Source organism: Polypterus senegalus, chromosome 15, assembly GCF_016835505.1.
Source record: "Polypterus senegalus isolate Bchr_013 chromosome 15, ASM1683550v1, whole genome shotgun sequence".
NCBI classification, from domain to species: Eukaryota; Metazoa; Chordata; class Cladistia; order Polypteriformes; family Polypteridae; genus Polypterus; species Polypterus senegalus.
The window spans coordinates 11,312,605-11,332,503 of NC_053168.1; the positions used below are offsets into that span (position 1 = coordinate 11,312,605).

Here is a 19,899-nt window from a genome sequence, read left to right on the forward strand (position 1 = left end):
TCTCACAATCCTGCTCATATGCCACTCCTGTATTTGTCTTGGCCTGCCAGACCTGCTGGTTTAACAGCAACTGTGCCTGTGGCCTTCCATTTCCTGATTCCAATCCTTACACTTGAAACTGACAGTTTTAACCTCTCAGTTTTTTGTAGCCTTCCGCTAAACCAGGAGACGGAACAATCTTTGTTTTCAGATCTTTTGAGAGTTGCTTTGAGATCCCATGCTGTCTGTCACTCTTCAGAGGAGAGTCAAAGGGTAGGAAGCACAACTTGCAATGGACCACCTGAAAAACGAGCTAATCCTACCAATTTGGTGTTACAAGTAATCAGCATTGAGCAGTTAAATGCATTCAAATCAGCAAAATTACAAGGCGCCCATTATTTTTGCACAGCCAGTTTTTTACATTTGATTTTTGATTTAATTTCATACAACTAAATACTGCGTCACTAGAAATCTTTGTTCGGAAAACACCGCAGTACTCAGATGTTCCTAGGAAATGAAAGACATACCACTGTTATCTTTATTGTTGAAAGGAGAGTCAATTAATATGCAGGCTGAGAGGGGTTCCCAAACTTTTTCATATGACCGTATATACTGTATGTACTGTATGTACTGTATGTACTGTATGTATGTATGTATATATATATATATATATATATATATAAAGGCCTTGAATAATCTTTATAAAATATTTTACAGTATTTTAAACAAAGGCTCAATATTTATGAAGATCCTACGAGCAAAACAAAGAATTACCCGAGAAGCACCCATAGGTGTCAGGCAAAAAAAAAAATCTGTTGATTAAATTAGTAACTCATTTGAATTAATATTTTTTTTTATGTTTTCTTATTCCAGTGGCTATTTATTTTTCTTGGTATGGAGTTTAGTGAACTGCAGCCAGGAGAATACAGCCAGCCAGTAGTTTCAGTCTATTCTATGCTGTTTAGTGCCATCACCGACTAGATTTTAAACTTACCTTTTCTTCTATTAACGTTTCCACCTCTGACTCCAGAATATCATGTTCTCGGAGAATATATATAAATCTATTCTGGTAACTTCTCCTACGTTTGAAATTTGTTTCGGGACTCCTCAAAAGATCCGTTTCTACTACTGTGGTCTACAAACTAGTTCCTCTTGTGGTTCTCTGATGTCAACACACGCCTTACAGGTCACTTGCGGGTCACTGAACTGTATGCTTGCAAAAATGTACGGTGTTCCGTAAAAAGAACTGGAATGCAACATGGAAAAATAATAATAATCTGTTCGAACGAAGTAATATGGAACGGGGATCCGTACTACTAAAATAAGAGTTGTGGAAGAAAAAAAAGTAATTCGTTCAAATGAGTTACGTAACTAATTTAAACAACTTAAGTAATTCGTACGAATGAATTAATAATTTGTTCAAATTTTTTTTTTTTTTGCTTGACACCTACCTCAAAAATCCAGAAATCCCGAAAAGCAATACGGCAGAGCAAAACACAATGACGCTCCACTCAAAATTAAAAAAACGCCAGTGAACTATGGAAGGCCCGCCCACAAACAAAGAGGAGGGCAGTTCCTGTCAGTGACTGGCGGGTGGCCCCGCCCCTCGTGGTACCACCCACAAAACGCATGGGACATAATCAAAGAGACACAAAGTATAATATACGTAATAAGCAAGAGAATCATCAAGACAAATAAATGATACCAAATCAGACAAAACACACAACTTTGAACTCCTGCCAGGGAAGAAATGCTGGCTGAAATCTGACAGTTGGGTCCAGAATTTCAGAAGTTGCACAAGATGCGGTGTAGGGTTGTGTAATCGTGAAGAACTCATGACGTGACGTGACGGGATGCAGTCCTTTGTAACGCTGCAGCATGTTGTGGTCTGTAGGGGGCATCATTGAGCAACAAACTCCAGACACAATTACATCACAACAGTCCCGGGCTCTAATGCGTTTATTTTATTCTTTTAATTTAACTTACCATTTAATTTAAGAACCTTTCAAAGGGTCTCATCTTCCAAACTGTAACGCTCAATTCCTCTGTTAACTTCTTTTCCACTCCTCCGTACCCCCCAGTCAAGTGTTGTTCACCTCCTCCCGACTCCGACTCCCTGATTGCAGTATGGGTTGGGGAACGTCAGACGCGTCTCCCAACTGCTAAAGCCCATTGGATGCTGGCAAGCCTCTGTTTTGGACCCCTAGCCTTAGGTTGGCTCATAGAGCTGGTGGGGTAGTGTGGCGTGTACAGGCTGCCCCGGGGGAGCATCTAAGGGTGGCATCTAAGCACAGTTACCTGGATGAAGCAGCTGGTGGTGGGGGGGGTTATGGAGCTGCTGAAGCAACCACTGAAGAAGCCAGTGGTCCTTTGTAGGGCCCACCTACCACCACTATGGCATAAAGTCTCCCAATTCTCGCACCTCCAGGCTGTTAGAGTATTACTGTATAAAACATCCTACCTTTTTCTGGTATCGGGTATCAGCGTCTTTGGAGATGTGAGCCAGCCCGGGACATGTCCGCCACTGGGCACGCTCCATTTAAAATTCCCTTTAAAAAGTATAGGATTGCATATAAAGGAAAATTAATTCACAAACGAAGGAAATTTAATCTGGATAAAGCAGTAAACCACAACATAAGGTTTCGATTACACCCAGTGTTGTGTTTCAGAGCCAAATGTTGAACCGTAACGAGCCGGCGTGTACGTGGAGTAGCTGAGTCGAAGGCCACGTAGACGTAATGGATGGCGCAGCTCAAGATGCTCTTTAGTACGTCTGTCTGCCATCTTTGTGTAGTCATCAGTCATTGTAAGGGTGGTCTTACTGTCAGAGGAAGGGGAGTGTTTCACAGCCTGTTTGGTGTCGTGACCCACTTTTTAACATGTAAGTGTCTTTGTGACCCACACTGTTGGTCCCCCTTGGTAAATTGAACGTAATCATCAAAGCGGGTTGGTGGGTTGGAGTCCCCCTTGGTGATTCCAGTGCGATTGTTGCACCAGGGTTGGGGATCAAAGTGAGACTTTTGGAGTGGAGTGGAGATCGAGTTCGACCCGTTGTGGCCCAGTAGCAACTCATGACCCACTTTTGGGGACCCTGTGGTTGAGAAACACCATTTTAAAGTCTAATTTAGGGTCGAAAGAAAACTCTTTATGATAATTTAGCCTTTTTATGTAAAATTTTATGTTTCATGCGTAAGGGAAAATCTAATTTCCATACTTAAGGAAATACTGTGAGTCCACACGCTGGAGTTGCTTGAGGGTTAAATCTTTACATTGGAGAAGTTGCAGCCAAATTTGTAGTATAAAAATGTGATTAATGCCAAAAGGAGAACTCCAAGAAGGCAAGGCGTACCGCCACGAGAGATTCAAACTTGGAGCCGTACAAGACACCAAAATCACCATCACAGGAGCTTAACCAAGAACTACTGTGAAACAAAAATCAAAATCTGGATTTGTCATTTATTTTGTAGCCCTGACTTGGGGTGGGGGTGGAGCTTATCCCACTGAGTATAGGATGCAAGGCAGGATCAAACTGGATGCCAGTCCATAGTTCATCGCAGGGTGAACAACACCCCCCAGTATACACTCACACCCCCATAACACCACCACTACACACACACACACAAACACATAACACCCCCCTACTACACACATATACACACGCACCCATAACACCCCCACTATACACACACACACACACACACCCCAATAACACCCCCACTACACACCCACACCCCCATAACACCCCCATAACACCCCCCACTACACACACACACCTATAACACCCCCCAGAGAGAGGACCATTTTAGAAAGCTTTTCTTGGTAGAGGAATCTAAAGATTATGATTGTTTTGGGTTTTTTTTATGTTATGTCCTGGATTTATTCTAGCCTTTGTTGTTTAGTACGAGTCAGAATTAAGTTCCCACAAAGTAGGGACCATATTCCCCTGCAGCACCCCTTGATGTCACCCATGGAACTCAACAGGGCTGTATTCTGGAACTTCAATTCTCGTAATGCCCTGTGGGTATCAGAAGAGAACACTAATTCCAGGCATGCTGACCTCTAGCATGTCAGGGAACACAGTACACAGGTGCTGGTGTCTCTCCTGGTCCTCCCAACATACTGGCCTCCCTGTCAGCTAAAGATTCTTTTATTGTGGCGTTCTGTCCGGGTGAGGAATCACCCTCTGGTATGACCGGCCCCCTCCTATGGCAGTCACAATATACATGTACTGTGTATGTTATAAAGCGCTGACTGGAAGGGCAGGACCAGCTTTGGGTTGTTGTGGTCGGGTCAGTTGCCCTCTCTCAGTGGGTTCTCAGAGCTGCAAGTGGAATAGGAGAAACAGCATGAGCCCCCATCTCATCCCTCCGTGGTACCGCTTACCTTAGCTGTTCCTGGAAAGTGATCCCCAGGCACACATGCAGGACACGGTATATACTATATATGTATATATTATATATGTATAAGTATACGAGAAAAATGAATCACATATCTTAAAACAGTTTTTTTTCCCCTAAGTTTTTGATTCCACTACCCTCCCCTCCTTATCTGCTGTGTATTGCCTTGGGTTCCTGTAAGTCTAATCGTGTAACACTGATGATGATTCCTGGTAGGAATCGAAAGCTTAGGAATAAAAACCTGCTTTAAGATACGGGATTCATTTGCTCCCTTTGTGGATTTCCAGCAAAAAATATGCAAACTGCATCAAAGACCTCCGCTTCCATTCGTCTATGTATGCATATATTGAAAGTGCCATATGTATATGTATATATACAGTATGTATGTATATATATATGTATGTATATATATGTGTGTGTGTGTATATATATATATATATATATATATATATATATATATATATGTTGTGGACGCGGCCCGTACACAGACAGACAGGCAGACATGTGTAATCCACCACCACACGTTTATTTACACTATTATTTACAAGTCCAAAAGTCACACACACAACCCCAAACACAGTCCTGGCCACACAATGCCTTCCTCTTCGGGCCGCCTCCACTCTCTCTCCTGCTTTGTCCTGCTTCCACCCGACTCCAGCCTCGAATGAAGGGAGACGGCCCCTTTTATTTCACCCCGGATGAGCTCCAGGTGTTTCCCGGCATTCCTCCCTGGACACGCCCCAGTGTGGCGGAAATGCCAGCTGTTCTCCCGGAAGCTCTCCGTGTGTCCGTTCTCTTCTTCCCCCCAGCACTTCCTGGTGTGGCGGAAGTGCTGAGGTCCAGGGTCCCCGAGGCATTGGGGCCCTGGCTGTGACCACGGGTTCCTACAGGGTTGGGCTTCCAAGCCCTCTACCCGTGGCCCCCAAAGCAACCAGGATGGTGGCCCCCACGTGATCCAGGGTGGGCATAGATCCTCTTCCGGTACCTCTAGGCGTCCCAGCCGGGTCGTTACCCCTGGCATCCCTGACAATGTAAATATATGTATGTATATGTATATGTATATATATATGTATATGTATATGTATGTATATATATATATATGTATCTATATATATATATATATATATGTATATATATATATATATATATGTATATATATATATGTATATATGTATATATATGTGTTTATATATATGTGTGTATATATATATAATATATATATATATATGTATATATATATATATATATGTGTATATGTATATATTTTATACAAAATATAAAGTAAAAATACATGAAACATATTAACCTGCACTTTACCTTTAAAAAGAATCATGGCTAGAGCGTCCCAAAGCAATCGCAGTCTCCCAGCGCTGTAGCAGTTCTCCGTATAAGCGTATCCAAAAAGATCGCAGACATGCTATAAGCGCCTGCTGTCGATGGGTGATACAAGGAACATTATAAAGATCCCGCTACAATAAATAATCGCGCTGTTGCTGTTTCAAGCTGAATAAAGCTGGTGTTGTTAAAGTACTGAGACTCAGCTTCGTGTTTTGGGGCGCAAGACGGAGACTCGCACTTCACAGCACACACGTGTGCGCACGCACAGTCACACAGTCACAATGCTGTAGTAAACAGTATACGCTGGTACAGATGTTGACTATATGAGACTCAGATGGAGAATAGGAGACGATTGCCTGAGAGACAGAGAGAGACAAACACACACACACGCACACACACACACACACACACACACGCGAGTGAGAGAAGAACCATCAGCTCAGTTGTGATCACATGACGCTCAGCAGACAAAGTGTATCCATACTACTCGTATTGCAAGACATCGCTCATTTATCAAGTCCAAATTTATTAAAAAATTTAGCTCATCTTGCAAAACACTCGTAAACCAAGTTACTCGCAAACCGAGGTTCCACTGTATATAATATAGTGATGGACTGCCGGGGCCCACTTTTGCATCCATAATGGAAGGATTTGGGGAGCAGAGATGCTTAGGGCACTACCCCCCCAAAAGTGCTAGATGGCAGCCCCCCTGGGTTGCAGCAGCGCCTAGGATTCCCGCAGGGCTACATGGGAGTTAAGAGTTCGGCACAGCCTAGTTGGGTTCCATGGGTGCCGCCAGAGGGTGCTGTAGGAGTGGCAGAGCCCTACTATGTTGGGTTTTCTCCACACCTGGGAGTACTTCCCGATCATGCTGATGGGCCACCTGGAGTGCTCCTGGGTGCAGCATTGAAGGGTCCACCTCACTTCATTCAAGGATCCAGAGTTGGGAGGGAGAAGATGAAGCTTAATGGAGGAGCAGTGCAGGCAGAAGGAGACAGAGACAGAGAGAAGAGAAAGAAGTTCTGTGTGCTGTAAATATTGTGATTGGTGTACTGTTCATTGGTGGGAAACAATTTGGAAAATGTTCTCCACAGAATAAGTCTGTGTGTTTTGCTGAAATTGTACCTTGTGTCTGTCATTTGTCAGCTTTGGGATGGTGGCGTGCCCCCTGGAGTGTTCAAGATAATATATGCAATTGATAATATAATAGATATATAGATATACTGTATGTATGTATGTGTGTATATATATATATTGTGGAGCCAACCCGGACACAGACTGGCGGACATGTTGTTTCTCAACCACCACACGTTTATTTACAATTATTAAATGGTCACACAGACCCAAATAATGGTCACTAAGACCAAGTTCAGTGCACAAAACACCCCAACACACTCAATCCTGGCCACAAATGCCTTCTTCGGGCCGCCTCCACACCTCCTCTGTGCTTCGTCCTGTCTCCTCCCGACTCCAGCGCTGAATGAATGGAGACGGCCCCAGCGTGGCGGAAGTGCCGGCTGTCCTCCCGGCAGCTCTCCGGGTGCCGTCCTAAATCTTCCCCCCAAGTGCTGGGGTAACAGGTCCCCAAGGCATTGGGGCGCCTCCTGGCGGTGACCACGGGCCCCTACAGGGTGGAGCTTCCATGCCCTGTACCCGTGGCCCCCAGAGCAACCAGGAAGGCGGCCCCCACGTGATCCAGGGTGGGCTTTGACCCTCTTCCGTCCCTCACGGCGTCCCAGCCGGTCGCGTTCCCTGACATCCTGACAATATATATATATATATATGTATGTATATGTATATACGTATATATGTGTGTGTATATATGTATATGTATATACGTATATATGTGTGTGTATATATATGTATGTATATGTATATATGTGTGTGTATATATATATATATGTATATACGTATATATGTATATATATATATGTATATATAATATATATGTATATATATATATGTATATGTGTGTGTATATATATATATACTGTGTATATAATTTTTTTTTTTAGTATTTACATCTTTCCAGTGCCTGTAATAGAATGGCTTTCTGTGAATGGTTGAGTCCTGCTTTGCACCTGATGCTTCCTGGATAGGCTTTGGCCCTTGTGACCCTTAAACAGATTGGGTGGACTTGATGATGAACTGATGGCTGGTCTTCAGAGAGATCCTGTAGATTTTTTGAACAGAAACAAGATGACATTTTAGCGTCCTTTTCCTTTTGGAGCTACTGTGTCTAGTCCGGTGTCATCGGTGCACCCAGAGTGGGTCCCAGAGGGAAGGCCACATTCAGTTTGATTTGCCACGGGGTGTGCGGCTTTACAGCTGTTGTATTTGGAGTGCGTTTCCTGGTAACAGAAATCCCAGGGCTGATTACCTTTGTGACTGTTGGTGTCTCCCGACTGTTTGTTAAGGAAGTCCTGATTTCCTCGCCGCCGGTCTCTGTGGTTTGACATGAGTAGCTTTTCCACTATGCAAAGCAGACCCTGACGTTGAATGACTGCGCCTGCCCACCTGCTTGCCTCCTGAGTCTCGGGTTTCTCAGTTGTGGGTGGGACCCTGGAGGTTCTCAATCAGTGCTGGCTGAGGCCGCTTGGATTCACTCGTCAGGGTCCTCACTGATCTTTGCTGTCGGCTGTGCAGACTCACCTTGGATTTAGCTGACTTTATTTATTTTTTTTTTCTTTCTTGCCGGCTGACCATTATGAAGAAAGGCAGACCAAGCTAGAGAGGAGGTTCAGATGGGCAGCGTTCATTCCACTCCTTGCTTTCAGATGATTTGAATGAGCAGTGGGTGTGTTGTGTGAGCATCAGGAGAGGAGCGTCTCGGTGTCTTCAAGGGGCCCCTTCTCTTCTCTCTCCGCTACCTGAAATAAGGATGGCCGATAGACGGCTCCCGAAAAGCAAAGGAGACCTGCAGTCATCTGTGATTTCGAACAGCCAGATCACAGCACTTAAAGTACGTGTGAGGGAGTGTGTGGGCCGCCCTGTGCTGGACTGCCAGCCATTGTGAAGTCGGTCCCTGCCTGTACTTTTCTGTTTAAGGCTTAGCTCTCGTGTGACATTGGACTGGAAACAAAATGGGGTTAGAAAATGGATGGAAAATAAGGTGGTGTCCTGCAATGGACCAGGGACCTGTCTAGGGCTGTGCATTTTGATACAGGAATCATGTTGTGTTCATCATCTTGCAGTGGTGCACCGGAAGGGGAGAAGATTTAGAAAATGGATGGAAGGCTAATGGCAGCGCCCAGTGGTGGATTGGGTTCCATTACAGAGTTGCTTCCAGCCCTTTACCGGTGATTGCCGGGGTAGCCGTCAGACCACTGGAGAGACTTTGCTAGGCTGTGATTAAAAAAAATTTATAGCGGGTGACTAATTGAGTGGTCAGTGATTGGCTGCCATCATGTCCGGGGTTTGCTTTGGCGTTCCCCCTTTTGTTTGTGGGGATAGAGCTGAGAGCTTCTTGTTGTCCTGTACTGGAAAAGCAAGTAGCCGCCCTGATTGAACATAAGCTGCGCTAATTTGGGGAAACGTAACGATTTACTTCATGAGGTAGAACTACATAATAATCATCAATATATGCGTCAAATGTTAGAAATATAAAAATGTGATACTCGAAAATATCTCTTGCATTTAGTGGGAGGCTGGGGTCACTGAACCCAAATGGGCCACATTCTGCGATTCAGTTGCTGAGGTGGCCATGCAGAGAGGCGGCTGTAAGGTCATTGGTTTCTGTTGTGGCGGTGATTCCCTGAACTTGTGGGTAAAAGGAGCCATCAGACTGAAGAAGGGGGCGTTTATTAGTCTGTGGGACTCCAAAGGTAGTTGACAGGGACTGACAAGCCAAGCAGAGTACGGCAATGGCAGTTGTGGAAGCAAAAATCTGGGTGTTGGAGTTCGTTGAGGTCATGGAAAATGACTTTCGGTCGTCCTCAAAGCGATTCCCGGCAATCCGTCAGGCGGCTCCTTAGGGAGAAGCAGTGCTTCACTCAGGTGTTTTATAGCAAGGATGGAAAGCTGTTGACCTCACCTGGGGGTGGAAGGAACAATTCAAGGATCTCCTAAATGCCACAGAAGCAGGTCAGGGGGCTCGGAGGAGGACTTGGCCATCACTGCAGTGGTGGTCTCTGATGTAGTTAAAAGAAACTTGGTGGTAGAGCTCCGGGGTAGGATGATATTCACCCTGAGTTCTTAAAGGCGCTGAATGTTTTTGGGCTGTCTTGGTTGACACGTCTCTCCAGCATTGTGTAGATGCCAGGGACAGTGTCTCTGGATTGGTGGTGGTCCCCATTTTTAAGAAAGGAGACCAAATGGTGTGTTCCAACTTTAAGGCTATCGCACTGCTCAGCTTCCCTGGGAAGGCCCCTGACTCCAGACTTCTGGCAAGGAGGATCTGTCTGTTGGAAGAGCATCAGATGTGGGAGGAACAATGCAGATTTAATTCCAGTCGTAGAACTCTGGACCAGCTTTTTACCCTCACAAGGATTCTGGAGAGTTCATGGAAGTATGGCCAACCAGTCTACATGTGTTTTGCAGATTTGATAAAGACATGTAACTGTATCCCTCAGTGTGTCCTGTTTGGGATGCTTCGGGATTATAGGGGTACCTGGCCAGGGGTAGATTATTTAGTGCCGATACACCTGGAATGAAAGTTTGATTTGTGTTGCCGGCAATAAGTCTGACGTGAATATGGGACTCCACCAGTGCTGCCCTTAATCTCACCGATCCTGTTCATAATTTTTATTGACAAAATTTCTAGGGGCGGTCAAGAAGTAGAGGGTGTCCAGTTTGGTGACCTCAGGATCACATCTCTAATTTTTGTGGATGACGTGACCCTGCTTGGCTTCACTGGGCTGTGAGCTTAGATACACACAGGGGTTGGAAGAGTAGTGTGATGTGGCCTGGGTGAGGATCAGCACCTCCAAGTCCGAGGTCATGGTTCTCAGCTGGAAAATGATGGAGTGCCCTCTCCAGGTTAGCGAACGAGGTGTTGTTTAAGTGTTTTGGGGTCTTGTTCATGACTGAGGGAAGCAGGGAGATCAACAGGCAGATAGGAGAGGCCTGCACAGTCATGCAGATGTTGTACTGGTCAGTCATGGTGAGGAGAGAGCTTAGTCTAAAGGACTAAAGGTGAAGCTCTCGGCCTTTGTTCCTTCCCTCACCTAGGGGTCACGAGGTGTGAGTGGTGACAGGAGAACTAGATTGCGGGTACAAGTAGCGGAAATGAGTTCCTTTTGTTGGGTGTCTAAGCTCAGCATTAAGAATAGGGTGAGGAGAGCAGACATTCAGGAGGAAGGCAAAGCTGAAAAAATATAAATTTAGAGCGGGTGGCTAATCGAGTGGTCAGCGATTGACTGCCATCATGTCCAGGGTTTGTTCTGGCCTTCCCCTTTTATTTGCAGGAGTAGAGCTGAGAGCTCCTTATTGTCCTGTACTGGAAAAGCAAGTAGCCGCCCTGATTGAACATAAGCTGCGCCAATTTGGGGAGTTCATAAGAAACGTAAAAAAGAAACATTACTTCATGAGGTAGAAATGTTGGAATTATAAAAATGTGATACTCGAATATATCTCTTGCATTTAGTGGGGTGCTGGGGACAAATGAATGGATAGATGGTGTGCTTTGATTTAAAAGTTTAAAGTTTGAATATTCTCAATTGTAAAAAAAAAATGTGCACATTTTCACCCAATGATAGAGGTCCATAGTGGGTACATCTGTAGTAAAGGACCAAAAAACGAAAAATAACATTGTTCTCCTTGTACCTGCTGCCACTTGGCACTATTTTTCGGAAACACGGTATTTCCTTTCATCTTTATGCAGATGACTGTCAGGTTTATTTCCCTCTGAAGGTCCATGTTCTGTCCAGCCCCTGCTTGATTGCCTTACTGACATAAGGAGTTGGATGGCATTGAATTTTCTAAATTTTAATGAGAACAAGACAGAAGTCATGCTCTTTAGACCCAATGGCACCAGCGGGACCCCCTGCATCGACCTTTCCACTGTGACTCAATTTGAGAAATCCATGATCACAGATTTAGGTGTGAAAATGGATTCCACTTTAATACTTGATAACCATGTGAACGCAGTGGGAAAATCTCGCTTTTTCCAGTTGAGGCGGCCGTCAAAAATCAAGCCTGTCTTGTCTTAGCGCAACCTTGAAACAGAGATCCGTGCTTTTATAACATCTCGTCTTGATTACTGCAATGCACTTCTTTTTGGAATTAGCCAGGCCTCCATTGCTCGCCTACAGCTGGTGCAAAATGCCGCTGCTCGATTTTAAACTGGCACAAGAAAGCATGAGCATGTCACCCCGATTTTGGCTTCCCTTCACTGGCTTCCAATACATTTTCGAATCCATTTTAAGATCCTCGTATTTGTTTTTAAATCTTTTAAAGGTTGTGCCCCTCTTTATTTGTCGGAACTGCTGCACCCTTACGTACCATCTGGCTCTCTCGGGTCAGCAGACCAGATGCTTTTACGTGTTCCCAAGACACGATGCAAACTCCGAGGCGATCGGGCTTTTTCAGTTGCAGCCCCAAAACTCGGGAACGATTTGCCGTTGCACGTTAGTCAGGCTCCTTCGCTAGCTGTCTTTAAATCTTATTTAAAACACACTTTTAATCTCTGGCCTTTAACCCAGTATGATATGTTGGCTATCTGTATACTTTTTATTAAGAATCTCTTCAGTTCTTATGTGTTTCTGTTTCATTTACCCTTCGGTTTTGTTTGTCTGATATGTTGGGTTTTCTTTATTTTTTTTTTTATTGTACAGCACTTTGGTCAGCCTTGATGTTGTTTTTAAAGTGCTTTATAAATAAATATTTGTAATAACTAATCTTCAAATATTCCCAAATGATACTCCACATGCTTATGTTTCAAATTTGACATTTTTAGCCTTTGAGTGTGGCTCTTAGAGGCCTACGAATCCTACTGTATATCAAAAATATCATCTTACCTGCGATCGGCAACCTCAAAATAGCATAAAACGACAATCCTTATGCCAATTTTTACGATCCCTGCCAAAAAAATGAAGAACAACCAAAAGCTTGATGGCTTGCATAAGCAGACATCAAGACGAGTCTAACGGTATGTCATATGTGGGGAATTTTCTCTTACCAGTGAGTCAGGAGGCACCGGACAAACAAAAACCAAAGTGATTTTAAAGCATTTATCTGTAATTTTTAACAATACAAAAATGGGTAAAACAGTACCCTGTAACGAATGGGCATCTTGTGTAGGGTTGGTTTCTTCTTTCCATCTTTCATTTTGCCTTAATGAGTGCCAGCTGCTGTTACTGCCCTCTACTGGACAAATAACAGTTTTATAAAGTGAACATTTGGTAGTGGACTGCCAACCCATTCAGACTTGATTTTCCTCAACCCAAAAATGATTCTCACGTTCCTACAGCGGCCAGGTAGAGGTGCTGACCACTTAACCACTGTATGTGATCCCGGATAAAAGTCTGAAAATAGATACATGGACGGATTTAATTTTTAATAAATATGATTATCTTTTGTCTTCCTGTTTCCACTTTCATCTCTATAAATATATAAAATCCAACATCTGTCTGTCTTTACGTCTGTCTGCTTTTCACGAGAGAATTACTTAACGGATTTAGATTGGGCTTTTTTTTTTTTTGGAATTTTCTTGAACATTCCAGTTGATTTTTCCGACTTCTCTCATTGAGCTAAGTATCATAGTTCGCTTGTGGTACCGATTTTAATTATACGAATCCGAGAGACGTGCAGCGGGCCAAGGGCGGGGGGCGTGGACGTCCTCACCCACACGCCAGCCTCGAGGTGTGTACCTTACCTCCGCTTAGCTAGTGAACGAGAGAACCGCTTAACGGATTTAGATCGGGTTTTTTACTAGAATTTGCTGGAACATTCTTGTTGATTTCTCATCACGCTAAGAATCATAGTTCACTTGCACGAGCGATGTATTCACGCTAATCTGAAACAGAGGCTGCGGGCCGAGGGGAGGGGGAAGCGTGACGTCAGCAGTGGGGAGCCGGGCGGGACCCTCCTCACTGTCCTGTTTCACTACTACAAGGGCGGAGCCGCAGGGGACAGCTAGTTTAGTATGTTATTAAATTAGTGGTAGGATAGTGGTTCAGTGGTTAATGCTACTTTTGCAGGAGAATGGGTTCAAATCTGGGTCTGTGCTTGGATGTTCTCTCATTGAGCTAAGTATCATAGTTCGCTTGTGGTACCGATTTTAATTGTACGAATCCGAGAGATGTGCAGCGGGCCAAGGGCGGGGGGCGTGAACGTCCTCACCCACACGCTAGCCTCGAGGTGTGTACCTTACCTCCGCTTAGCTAGTGAATGAGAGAACCGCTTAACGGATTTAGATCGGGTTTTTTTACTAGAATTTGCTGGAACATTGTTGTTGATTTTGCGACTTCTCTCATCATGCTAAGAATCATAGTTCACTTGCAGGAGCGATATATTTACGTTAATTCGAGAGAGAAGCTGGCGGGGCCCTCCTCACTCATGCGCCAGCCTCGGGGTGTACCTTACCTCCACTTAGCTAGTGAATGAGAGAACCGCTTAACGGATTTAGATCTGGTTTTTTGCTAGAATTTGGTGGAACATTCTTGTTGATTTTTAATCACGCTAAGAATCATAGTTTACTTGCACGAGCGATGTATTCACGCTAATCTGAAATAGAGGTTGCGGGCCCAGGGGAGGGGGAAGCGTGACGTCAGCAGTGGGGAGCCGGGCGGGACCCTCCTCACTGTCCTGTTTCACTACTACAAGGGCGGAGCCGCAGGGGACAGCTAGTTTAGTATGTTATTAAATTAGTGGTAGGATAGTGGTTCAGTGGTTAATGCTACTTTTGCAGGAGAATGGGTTCAAATCTGGGTCTGTGCTTGGATGTTCTCCTCATGTCCGTATGGGCTTTTGTTGAAGTGTTTGACAGATTGTTGAGGGATGAGCGTTTCTAGGCAGGGTCTGAGTCGTTTGAGTTCATTTCTGGTAACTGATCCAACAGTTCCATCTGTGGGACTACCAGACATTTGGATTTGGTGTTCCATCTTCAGCTAACATCCTACTTTATAATCATTTTCCAAACTCTGCACAATTAATGTCTCTTAGTGGTAGGTAGTAATTGTAAACTATGTTCTGAGATTTTTCAGGTAAGAAAGAAAACATTTTCGAGGATATTCACTAATTACGGCTTCAGAGATTGGCAGCATGTTGCATGTTGATCGGCACATATGCTTTGTGGTGGACTCACACAAACACCACAAGCCAAGTCATTTTGCAGACTTGCACTGTGATAATGACTGCTGGCCAACTGCAAACCCACAACATCAGGATTACAATGGCTGTTTCTTATTGGCCTGAGCTAAAGGAGGCTCCTTGACCTTGGGCTGAGCAGATAATGATTCTGAACACTGCTAGGTGAGCTCTTGCTGATGACATCAGATGAGACTTCTCCTTCACATAACTCCCACTTAAATGCAAAGCACAATCTACCACTCTGCAGTAGTGCTGGGCGGTGTACCAGTTCATACCAAAAACTGCTTTTTATTTTTGTCATGATATGGATTTTTCTTATACTGCAATACCGGTTTAAATAGCCTAAACAACGTTCGGAATGTGGCACAGCGGGAAACTGTTTAAGGGGGGACTTTTTTCACTGCAACACCCCTAAACATGCATACAACAGAGTACATGCGTTAGTGGAGGTATTGAGCAGTGAAAATGAACAGAGAACAGACAATAACGTTGAACATGATGACACAGAAGAACTTTTGCCGAATAAAGGAGCCGCGTCTGTTGTCTGGAGATTTTGATTTTAAAAGGTCGGATGTGGACCAAACAACTATTTACTGCAAATGCTGTCAAGCTAAAGTTGTCACCGGAGGCGGTAACACGAGCAATTTACTGCACCACCTTAGCCGCAAACATGCTTTGGTGTACCATGAATGTGTGGAACTAAGATTGGCACCCTCCACGTCCTCAGGTAAAACTGAAAAAGTGAGAGGACACTCGAGTCAGACGTCACTTGTAGACGCGTTTGCTAGAGGACTGCCTACAACAAAAAAACCAAGCGGTCGATCGAGATAACCAACGGCATTACAATCCATACAGCTAACATGTCAGTGGACAGAGATTGTTAACATTAAAAAAGTGTAGTTGGTTTACAAAAAATATTTACTATTTATTCCTTTTCTAAGACATGTTCAGTGCAATACAACTTTTGACAAACACCTCAGGATATTTTACGAAGTCTAAATGCCTCTCTGGATAGTTGAAAAAATGGCGTCAAAATTATAGTTTAAGTTGTTTGCAAAATTTGTTCAATAAAATGGTTCTTGACTGCATCTGTCATGAAATGTGATTCCTTCTCTTCATTAATGCCACCCCGTTGAAAACTATCACTTTATGGGGCCATGCAAACCTGTATTAATACTTGTGTGCATATTAAAAATTTTTTTTGTACAATTCTCATGACAGTGGAATAGATTATTCTTAGCTAGTCTACTGCATGGGGAAAAAATACCGTTGAATACCGTGAAATTGGTATAATTTTGAAAAATACCGTGTTATAGAATTTTGGTCATACTGCCCAGCCCTACTCTGCAGTTCAAATCCTGCCGACTACGCCAAGTGTTTTGCTGTCCTGGACCTGCACAGTCCCTAAGCTATCTCAGTTCACAGATTTGTTCTCCATTTTGTTCGTGTTAGGTGGTCTACTGACTCCTATAACCTGGTCCTAAATGCCAGGCTGGCCTCTGTTCCCTACAATGATGAATTGGATTAAGCAGGTTAGATGGTATGTGGATGGATATTTACAAATTAGAGACAAATGTCTGGTATTGAAGGGCGGCATGGTGGTGCAGTGGTAGCGCTGCTGCCTTGCAGTGAGGAGGCCGTGGGTTTGCTTCCCGGGTCCTCCCTGCGTGGGTTTCCTCCCACAGTCCAAAGACATGCAGGTTAGGTGCATTGGCGATCCTAAAAATTGTCCCTAGTGTGTGCTTGGTGTGTGTGTGTGTGTGTGTGTGCCTTGCAGTGGGCTGGCGCACTGCCCAGGATTTGTCCCTGCCTTGCGCCCTGTGCTGGCTGGGATTGGCTCCAGCGGACCCCCATGACCCTCTGTTAGGATTTAGCAGGTTGGGTAATGACAGACTGACTGACTCTCTGGTATTAAACTTCACATGGACAGTTTCACATTTGTTTTTGCTAATTTATTCCATTTTTCTCATATACAGAATGAGATGAACTGGTGTCCTGTGTGGCTCGGATCAGTTTAATGTCTCATGGTAATGAATCAACTTTTATTTCTAGTGGAGTCACGACCAATTTCAAATATGGATTGGCAAGCATCCTATTGTCCTCTAACTCGATCCCACCGTCCATCGACTTAGTTTCTCGACTGTCCTGTTGGCAGCTGGAATTGTGGAGATTACTTTAATCATATTTGTCCAAAAAATCTTATTTTGTAACTTATTTTGTAACGTTGTTTTTTTTTTTTTTTTACAGCAAAAGTTGAAGGAAGAGCGGGAAGCCAAGCGAGCACAGCTGGACAGTCGACATGACTACGTGCTGGGGATTGTGGCCTCTTGCCTGGGACTCGAAAAAGGGGAGATTGAAGATGCCATTTTGGAGGGGTCACAGGTACACTTGACATTCACTTAACTCTTTGAGGGCTGAATATATTTCCAAAAAACTACGTTTTCTGAAAAGAATACAAAGCAACGGTTTCACACATACGTAAATCGACATAAAACATCTGTTGCTATCGCCTCCTGTTCACTGTTTCTGGCAGCTGTACAGTGGTGGCTTGATGGCCAGCAAGAATGAGCAGCTGGCTGCCTGGCTGTCTTTGTGTGGCAATTGGGTGATGACGGCAGTTGCAGTGTGATGCACTCTGGTTTCCATCTCCTGTCATCGTAAGTGGCGGTCCTCCCAGGCGAACATTGCACAGCTACACAAATGAGCGCTCAGCGCCACGATCATCTGGGGACCAATCAGACGAATGCTGGTACCTCACTTTGATTTTCAATCTCTATCTCCAGATCACTTGCATCAAAATCAAAGTCCAACAAGTCAGAGTCCATATGAGCGATAATACGCAAAACGGCGTCCACGGAGGATTTTGCTTTGCGCTGTTGATTTGGTCTCTCACCAGATAGTGATGCCATTTTAGAGGTTGTTTGCTCTTCACTACTCGTGCACACACAGGGAATCGAGGTCAAATCAACGAAGCTAAATTTCCTTCTAGCAGGGAGAGTCGAGCTAAAACATAACGGTGAGTATAATCGCAGTTTACAGCCGATTACAGTTCTCTACCCTTGAATTTTGACAAAAGTCGACATCCATCCTGAAAAAGCGAAACAGTTGCATTGGTTGAGAGCCGACTGATCCTGTTCATGGAGACCCCCAGAACTGGAGACCATCTGTTGTGAACAGCCAGGACTCATGTATCCTCCCCAACTTATCAAAGACTGCTATCCAACATGGCTGGCACATGCCTAGCCTACCGTGGATTCAGAAAGTTTTCAGACTCCTTCACTTTTTCACATTTTGTTACATTTACAGTCTTGTGCTAAAATCATTTAAATTTCATTTTTTACCTTCATCATGCAACACTCGATACCTCAGAATGACAAATCGAAAACGGGATTTGAGATATTTATGGCAAATGTTTTACAAATCTTCTTCTTTCGGCTGCTCCCGTTAGGGGTTGCCACAGCGGATCATCTGTTCGTATATGGATTTGGCAAAATTTTACACTGGATGCCCTTCCTGACGTAACCCTCCCCATTTATCCGGGCTTGGGACCGGCACAAAGAAACACACTGGTTTGTGCATCCTCTGTGGCTGTGTTAATTATGTATATATTTAATATACTGAGCAGACTTGGTGTTATGATCCTCAGAGACTGCTACACTGACAATGACTACTACATAAGATAGATAGAAATTAAAGGCACTATATAACAGATAGATAGATAACCTAACCTAAATCGTTACGTTGACACAAGTATCCAGACCCTTTACTCAGTTCTTTGGCAGCAGTTTCTGCTTGGAGTCTGACGTGACAAGCTTCACACACACCTGGAGTTGGAGATTTTCTACCATCGTTCTCTGCAGATCTTCTCAAGGTCTGTCAGGGTAGATGGAGACCATTGATGGACTGCCACTTTCAGGTCTCTCCAGGGATGTTTGATTATGTTCAAGCTCTGAGCTCTGTCTGGGCATCTCAAGGACATCCACAGAGTTGTCCCTAAGGACATTCACCTGAGTTGTCATTGCTTTGTCCTGTTGGACCCTTCAGCCAAGTCTGAGGTTCAGGGTGCCCTGGAGAAGGTCATCTTTAAGGAGATCTCTGTACTGTACCTCCATTTGGCTTTCCCTCATCCATTTTTTAGTCTTTCAGTCCCCAGCTCCACAGGATGATGATGATGTGCCACCACCACTGGAATGTTATTGTACAGGTGATGAGTAGGCAGGCAGGTTTCTTCCAGACATGATGCTAATCTTGGCTTTATCAGACTAGAGAATGTTGACGGAGGTCCCTTTAGGTGCCCTTATGCAAACTCCAAGCTGTCTTTAATGTGTCTTCTGCTTGCTTGTGTCTGGCAGCTCTGTCACAAAGCCCAGATCAGTGAAGTGTTGCAGTGGTGGTTGTCCTTCTGCAAGTTTCTCCCACCTCCACACAGGTTCTCTGGAGCTCAGACTGTCAGGTTCTTGGGTCACCTTTCTTACCATGGTTCCTTTCCCACAATTGTCTCTGTTTGATCGAGCAGGTAGAGGAGTTGTGATTGTTCCAAACATCTTCCATTTACAAATAATGGATGCCATCATGCTCTTGGGAACCTTCAGTTCTGCAGGAATGTTTCCATAGCCTTCCTCAGATCTTTGCCCCAACACAATCCTATCGCTGAGCTCTTTGGTTTGACACCAATGTAGACAAACTAATTAAACAACAAATCATTTTGATGAATTGATATTGAACTTTTGTCAAGTTACTTCAATATGACTTCAACTAGTCTATGAATGTAGCTCAGAAGATCAGAAGAAGATCAGAAAATACATTTTCTTTAGAAAAGCACGAAGCAAGGTGTTGTGTTCTACAGCTTAGATGAACTGGGTGACCTTTTATCCCCATTGTTACAATTACCTGTGTGTCACGACCCCATGAACCCAGGGGACACAACCCCTAGCAA

General features: G+C 44.1%; 1 protein-coding gene across 2 annotated transcripts in view; it reads left to right on the top strand.

Annotated features, from left to right (window-relative positions):
- The window catches only part of dnah5 (dynein, axonemal, heavy chain 5), a 390,322-nt gene that overhangs the window by 79,529 nt on the left and 290,894 nt on the right, over positions 1 to 19,899 (top strand). For both annotated transcript variants that reach the window (XM_039736932.1, XM_039736933.1), the window contains exon 2: positions 17,211 to 17,345. In XM_039736932.1, the coding sequence (XP_039592866.1) occupies positions 17,211 to 17,345 (135 nt within the window). The remainder of the gene's footprint in view (positions 1 to 17,210; positions 17,346 to 19,899) is intronic.